Raw genomic sequence first — 6,670 nt, forward strand, 5'->3', positions numbered from 1 at the left:
GGTGTCCGTAGGTGCTCCCAGGACCCCACCCTCCACCCCCCTCAGGCCTTCTGTTTATGGATCCCTGGGGTCAGAGGAGGGGCGAGTTTAGATCTGAAGTCAGGGCACCATTTCCTGGTGGGCACGTGGGGGCACAGAGCTGGGGCTAGCAGAGGCCTCGTAGTGACCCCCTCATTCTGCTCCAGCCACATCTGCACCTTGTGGCGGGCCCTGGCCGCGGAGCCCAGCCTCTGCACACAGGTCTTGGGGCTGCTCCTGGAGAAGATCAGCAGAGACGTCCCCTTCAAGGAGAGCCGGGCCTTCTTGCTGAGTAGCACCCCTGACCGTGTGGCCACCCTGCTGCCCCTCACAGTGAGTACTGGCCTCATGCTGCCCTTCTCTCCCCTCTGCTGGGTGACCCCACAGACGGCCTGGTACTGCCCTGCAGGCACCTGGCAGCTGACTGGGGCCCCAGAGCCAGTGAGCGCACAGCTAAGCCTCGTAAAGGCTCCACAGGTGTTGGTCCCCAAGGGAGAGTGCTCTGTTTCATCCTGCGGAAAAAAAATAAACCCAGCTTGGCAGCGTTTTCAGCAGTAAAGCAGCTGTGAGAATTCCCTTCTCCATGCTAAGGAGTCAGGAGCAGATGGTTGGGGGCCATTCCCTGGCAGCCATCTGGCCCCTGAGGGCCCATCTGGGCAGGGCTGTGTCCCTTGTACTGTCTGCGCCCTGGCCCCTCAGGAGTCCCCTCCCTTCCCCCAGCAAGCTCTGATGCATGCAGGGTGCATGCCGATGGGCTGTGGGCTGGTTTGGGTGCTGGGAAGCAGGGCCCAGCCCTTATGGGGCCCCCTTTATTAGACTGGCCCCAGAGGGAGGAGTGAGCCTGAGCTGACCTCTGTCCCCAGGCCACCTGTGCCCTGCACGAGGTCATGTCTGCTCCGGCGTCGGGGCCTGCTGTGCTGGAGCTCTACCCCCAGCTGTTTGCGGGGCTGCTGCTGCGAGTCAGCTGCACCGTGGGCGTCCAGCTGCCCCGGAACCTGCAGGCCAAGGAGCGGAGGACCACCAGCTCAGCTATAGCCTCCAAGGCCCTGGATCCCTGCAGGTACCTGGTCCCACCTTCTGCCCTTGCACCATCGTGTGAGCAGAAAGTGTGTGCTGTGAGTGTGTGGCACTGAGCATGCCTCTGGTGCATGTACACCAGGCGGTGGGGGCCACTTTGTCCTGGGAGCCTCACTGTCCCTGGTAACATCCCAGGACACTCTGTCCTGCTGGGAATCTGTCCTTTCTCACCTCCTCTGGCAAGTGGGGATGGGGACCCGGAGGGCTGTGGCTGCAGGGCTCTGGGCCAGTGCTGGCCCCAGGCTGGCAGGCAGGGGCCCTGGGGGTGGGTCAGGTAGCTGCAGAGGGCACCTCCTCTGGGCAGGTTTGAGATGAAAAACTCTCCAGTGGCTGACTGCCTCCCACAATGGTCTGCTGTCTGTCCCAGGTCAGCCCAGCCTGTGCAGGCACCTCCTCTCAAGTCTCATTGGGATCCGGGGCTCTGGCAAGAGATGGGGCACAAACGAGGCTTAGCTGCTTGCTGAGGGCGGGGGTCACTGGTCCCTGTGGCCATCACCAGGCCCAGCATGGTGGCACCTTAGGGCTCCAAATAGTTACTTGGGCCACAGGGTAAACACAGGAAGCTGACAGCCCAGGGCCACCAGAGCCTGAGTGACATTGAGCTTGGGTCACCTCCTTATCCAACCCAGGTGTCTGGGACTGGATGTGCCCCTTGGCTGGGACACATGGGAACAGCGTCACTTCACCCTGCCCCCACTGCAGGGCTGCTCCACCACAGGACCAACTCGTAAAGTCAAGCAGAGGCCGCGTGCCAGGGCCTGCCCAGCTCTGCACAGACCAAGTGGAAAATGTGAATGGACCATAGGACACTAGCCCAACGAGCCCTGGGCCTGGTGTGCCAGGACGCTGCTGAGATCTGTGGGGGCTGCAGGCTGCACGCCCCCAACAGGAGCCCTGGGCTGCTACTCCTGAACTGGGGGACAGGGCAGAGCCAGGCACAGGTCCTGGCTTTGACAGGCAGTCAGCCAGCATGTCAGACCCTTACAAATGCCACATCCACAGAAATTCTGGGCAGCGGGTAGACAAGCAAGGGAGGTACCTTTACTTAAATTGTTCACATTCTCCCCGGCCAGACCGGCGCCTCGACTCTTGCAGCCGAGAGCCGCCCAGAGCACCAGTCAGGCTGGAGCAGAGTGTGGGGCTGGCCCCTTGCGCCTGGTCCTGTTTCTGCCCAGGACCCATGGTCACTGTGTGTGCCCAGTGAGGGCAGCCCCACAGTGACTGGGCCCCAACGGACTCCAGGCCCTGGGGACAGCAAGAGCCACCTTCCAGTGCTTTCTGTCTGGGGAGGGAGTATGTTCAGTGAGGGTGACCATGGGGACAGGATGGGCTGAGTGTACTGGGTTGTGTCCATGCTGAGGAAGGAGACTCAAGGCCACTGCCCCCTGGGTGGGTGTTTGCTTTCGGGCCAGGAACTCCCAGGATGATGCCTCTTGGACACATACGTCCACAGGCCAGTTTGAGGTGACCACGTGCAGGAGAGAGGAAGTCAGTGTGGGCCCTGGAGGGTTTTCTGTGTGGTTCTGAGGACCCTGCCAGGCTGTCTCTGGGCCACAGGTTCTGCCGGGAGGTTCTTCCAGGTGCGGGGCCCGCACTGCTCTCTCTAGGCCTCTTCCTAAAAGCTTCTGCCTGATGTGGGGCTGTATCCAAGAGAGAAGGGTGGACCCTGAATTCTAGCTGGACAGCAGGCAGGGCCCACACAAGCCACCCCCTGGCTGTGCTGGTGGACAGGTCTGGACACACCTGCCAGCCACTCCAGCTTTTCACTGTGTTCTTAGAGCAGGGCTCTCCCTCACGTGCATAGCGGTCCAGTTGTACACCTGGAAGGGGGGCTGTCCCTACCTGCTGTCCCTTCCTATAGGGCTGTGGGGTCTTCCAGGTGGATATGGCTGTGTCCATGGGGGTGACAAGGCTTGAAGTGCAGAACCAGTCTTTGTGGAGTCCAGGTCCCTGAGTCGGGGACAGGAGCAGTCTTTTTAGTCCCTGAGACTGGAAGGAGAAGCCCAGGGCCTGTTTCTCCAAGGGTGTAGCTGACAGGGCGTGGGGGGCTGGATAGCTCTGGGACCCAGGTGTGCGAGCATGTGGGGTGCAAATCTGAGTGCGGCTGCATGTTCCCCAGCTCTGCAGTGGATGCTCTGCGGGCTGCACTGCTCCGGGGCGGCAGCGAGGACGTGGTGCAGCGTGTGGAGCTGGAGGGTGGCTGGGAGTCACTGAGGACCTCTGCAGGGCACGAGGATGGGGTTGCCCAGCTAGCCAGGTGAGCACTGTGGGCCAGCTCCTGTTTGGGCAGTGTCTAGGGGCACTAGGACTCACAGGGAGGCACAAACGAGGGACCCACAGTGGCACGTGGGTGAGGGCAGAGCTTTGAGTGCGCGGGCCCAGGCTGAGAGCAGGTAGAACAGTGAGGGCCGTCATGGGGCCTCCATCTGGCGTCTGGAAGTTGGAGGGGCGTGAAGGCAGCTGCACACTTCAGGTTGTTAACTGTCCCTGGACTGGTGGTACAGAGAGGAGGTCCCTCTGGAGACCTAGTGAGGTGGGCTAGGCAGGGCGGATAGGCAGGACCTGGTTCCTGGGGGACAGGCTCATGGGCAGGAGGGCTCTGCCGTGCAGGGCAGAAGTAGAGGGACCCCCCATTCTTGTTCCATGGGGGCACTGACCCATGGTGGGCTCCTTCCCCAGCGCCATGGCGAAGTTTGCGGGTCCCCGGCTGCCCCTGGTGATGAAGGCACTCGTGTGCACACAAGGCATGTACGAGGTCCAGAGGGTCACCTCCACAGCCTTCCTGGCCGAGGTAGGCACCTGGCTCTGGACTGCTCCCGGGGCTCTGCAGGGTGACGGCAGCCCACCACAGCCTGGTACTGGCCTGCCCTTAGAAGCATCACCCAGCCCCCACTTGGTACAGTGGCCTCCGTGCCAGGCATGGAGACACCCCGTCTGTGCCTAATGAAGGGAGGCTGGACTGCGTGTGGCCTACGCTGGACCCAAACACTGACAAGGCTGAGGATTTGCCAGGGCCATGCCATGGGGCCAGGGTGGGGCTGCTGTCAGGAGAGGACCCGTGGAGGCCGTGAACCCAGCTTGGCCCTCAGCTGGCTTTTGCAGGGTCCACCCTATACAGTGGCCTGAGATCAGGCTGCCCATCAGTGCGGAGGGGAGTGGTGAGCAGGGGCTGGCAGGCAGCCCTGAGGGACATGGTCTAGGCTGGCCAGCGCAGGGTGAGCCCCTTGGTCAGCAGGGGGTCATAGCATCTCTGTTTCCAGCTGCTCAACAGCAATGTGGTGAATGACCTGATGCTCCTGGAGTCACTGTTGGACAACCTGGCTGCCCGGCAGAAGGACCCGTGTGCCAGCGTGAGGCGGCTGGTGCTCCACGGCCTGGCCAACATTGCCTCTGGCTCCCCTGATAAGGTCAGCCAGCTGGCTGGCCCCTCTGGGGCCCAGACTCTGAGAGGACAGTGGAGCCATGGTCCAGGAGACCCAGGCACATGTGGTTTAGGGGCAGGGATGTGTGTGGTGATGTGGGCCTTACAGGATGGGGAGCTGGGTTCTTCTGTGATGTGACAGGCCCCAGGGCTTGGGGACCTGGGGACACAGCTGAGTTTAGGGCATCCTCAGGTGCGGACCCACGGTCCCCAGCTCCTGACAGCCATGATCGGCGGGCTGGATGACGGGGACGACCCACACAGCCTAGTGGCTCTGGAGGCCATGGCGGGCCTGGCGAAGCTGCTGGGCCTGGTGGAGCCCAGGGACCTACCCTCAGTGCTGCTGCACACAGCGATCCGGATCAGGCCCTTCTTCGACAGTGTAGGCTGGATGGGGGCGGGTGGGGGGAGGGGGTACCAACTCCCAGCCAGGCCCACGTGGCACCTGTTCTCTGGCCCCCCTGCCTCCTCTCTGACTCAACCCCGTTCCCCCTGCTCCCTCCCTGGGTAGCTCCACCTGAGCGCAGACGTGGCCCTAGGGTGGCCAGAAGTGCTCTCCTTCCCCCCAGGTCTTTTCCCACCCTTGCTCCCCATGCCCTGAGAACATGCACAGGGCGGGGCCCAGGGCCAGGTACCCGCGGTTGGGCAGGGCTGGAAGCTGCCTGTGTAGTGACCCCCACGTCCCCCAGGAGAAGACGGAGTTCCGCTCCGTGTCCATCCGCCTCTTTGGGCACCTCAACAAGGCCTGCCATGGGGACTGTGAGGACGTCTTCCTGGAGCAGGTCATAGGTGGGCTGGTGCCTCTGCTCCTGCACCTGCGGGACCCTCAAGCCCCCGTGGCCGGGGTGAGTAGGAGGTTGAGGGGCGGAAGCCAGAATGGAGGGGGCGGAGGGTGAGCCAGGAAGGACTAAAGGTTGCCCTGCAGGCCTGTAGGTTTGCTCTGCGCATGTGTGGCCCCAACCTGGAGTGCGAAGAGCTGGAGGCTGCGTTCCAGAAGCACCTGCAGGACGGTCGCAGCCTGCACTTCGGCGAGTTCCTCAACACCGTGTGCAAACACTTGGTGAGGGGGCGTGGCTGGCGGGCGGAGCTTGCAGGCACCGTGTGCAAACACCTGGTGAGGGGGCGTGGTGGGAGGGCGTGGCCTGCAGGGCCACACACACCAGCGGCCGCCTTTGCAGATGCGCTACTTCCCGGACCTGCTGGGGCGCCTGGTGAGCACCAGCCTGTTTTACTTCAAGAGCAGCTGGGAGGACGTCCGCGCGGCCGCCCCCATGCTCACCGGTGAGTGTCTCCTGTCCTCTGGGCCCCTCTACCCGGGCCTGACCCTGACTCTGACCCCTGCCGGCAGGGTTCCTGGTGCTGCACTCCGAGCCCCAGCATCAGGCACAGGTGGACCTGGAGCAGCTCATTACTGGTGAGCAGTGCCCCCCACCCAGGTCAAGGGCCCAGCGGCCCTTGCCACCCCCACCTGTCTGGCTGCACAGGGTTCCCGCTGACCCTGTGGGCACCAGGGAGGACTAAGTGATTTTCCTGGATTTCAAGGATTTTTTCCCTGTCACTGGTGACCTCATCGTCTCTAGTAATTCACGGAAACTTCTTAACTGTTCCAAAAGAGCTTAAAAAACACTAAAAAAGGAAAAACTATCTTTCCGTTGGCTCCTGAGCCCTCCCAGTCGAGGCCTGTCTTAGGAGGGCGGTGGGCGGGCGGCCCCACGCGTGGGGAGGGGAGCGCTTCACTGGGCCCTGGCTCCCTGCACCAGGAACAGGGTGGGATGAGCCCTGGCCTGGCTGAGTGAGGACCCCCTGCTCCATGTCAGTTCTCAAAGGGCCACAAGGGCCGCCCACAGCAGCTCCCCGTCCCCTAGCCCTGCAGCTCCTGCTCAAGGACCCAGCCCCCACAGTGCGCGGGAAAGCTGCGGAGACTCTGGGCCGCCTGGTCAAGTTCTCCTGAGGCCCCTGCACAGTGAGCAGCACCAGCCAGCTCTGGCCCAGAACTCGGAGATGGTCCTGAGGAAGCCCCCCCTGTGGCCACCCTGTCCCAGACCAAGCAGGGCAGGGCGGTCTGCCCCCCCCCCCACTTTGCTCCTAATAAAGCCATTCCCTCCTCAGCAGGTGATGCCATGCCACGGTGGCCTTTCCTTGTGGGACAGGTCA

General features: G+C 63.0%; 1 protein-coding gene across 9 annotated transcripts in view; it reads left to right on the top strand.

The window, feature by feature from the left end:
• MROH1 (maestro heat like repeat family member 1) overlaps positions 1-6,624 on the top strand; it is a 53,124-nt gene extending 46,500 nt beyond the window's left edge. For all 9 annotated transcript variants that reach the window (XM_066379747.1, XM_066379754.1, XM_066379755.1 and 6 more), the window contains 11 exons: positions 186-351; positions 882-1,078; positions 3,215-3,352; positions 3,775-3,886; positions 4,356-4,502; positions 4,710-4,898; positions 5,206-5,361; positions 5,442-5,576; positions 5,695-5,797; positions 5,865-5,930; positions 6,382-6,624. In XM_066379747.1, coding sequence (XP_066235844.1) covers positions 186-351; positions 882-1,078; positions 3,215-3,352; positions 3,775-3,886; positions 4,356-4,502; positions 4,710-4,898; positions 5,206-5,361; positions 5,442-5,576; positions 5,695-5,797; positions 5,865-5,930; positions 6,382-6,467 — 1,495 coding nt within the window. In that variant the 3' untranslated portion in view covers positions 6,468-6,624. The remainder of the gene's footprint in view (positions 1-185; positions 352-881; positions 1,079-3,214; positions 3,353-3,774; positions 3,887-4,355; positions 4,503-4,709; positions 4,899-5,205; positions 5,362-5,441; positions 5,577-5,694; positions 5,798-5,864; positions 5,931-6,381) is intronic.
• The last annotated feature ends 46 nt before the right edge of the window (positions 6,625-6,670 follow it).

This window comes from Saccopteryx leptura, chromosome 3 (assembly GCF_036850995.1).
Source record: "Saccopteryx leptura isolate mSacLep1 chromosome 3, mSacLep1_pri_phased_curated, whole genome shotgun sequence".
NCBI lineage: Eukaryota > Metazoa > Chordata > Mammalia > Chiroptera > Emballonuridae > Saccopteryx > Saccopteryx leptura.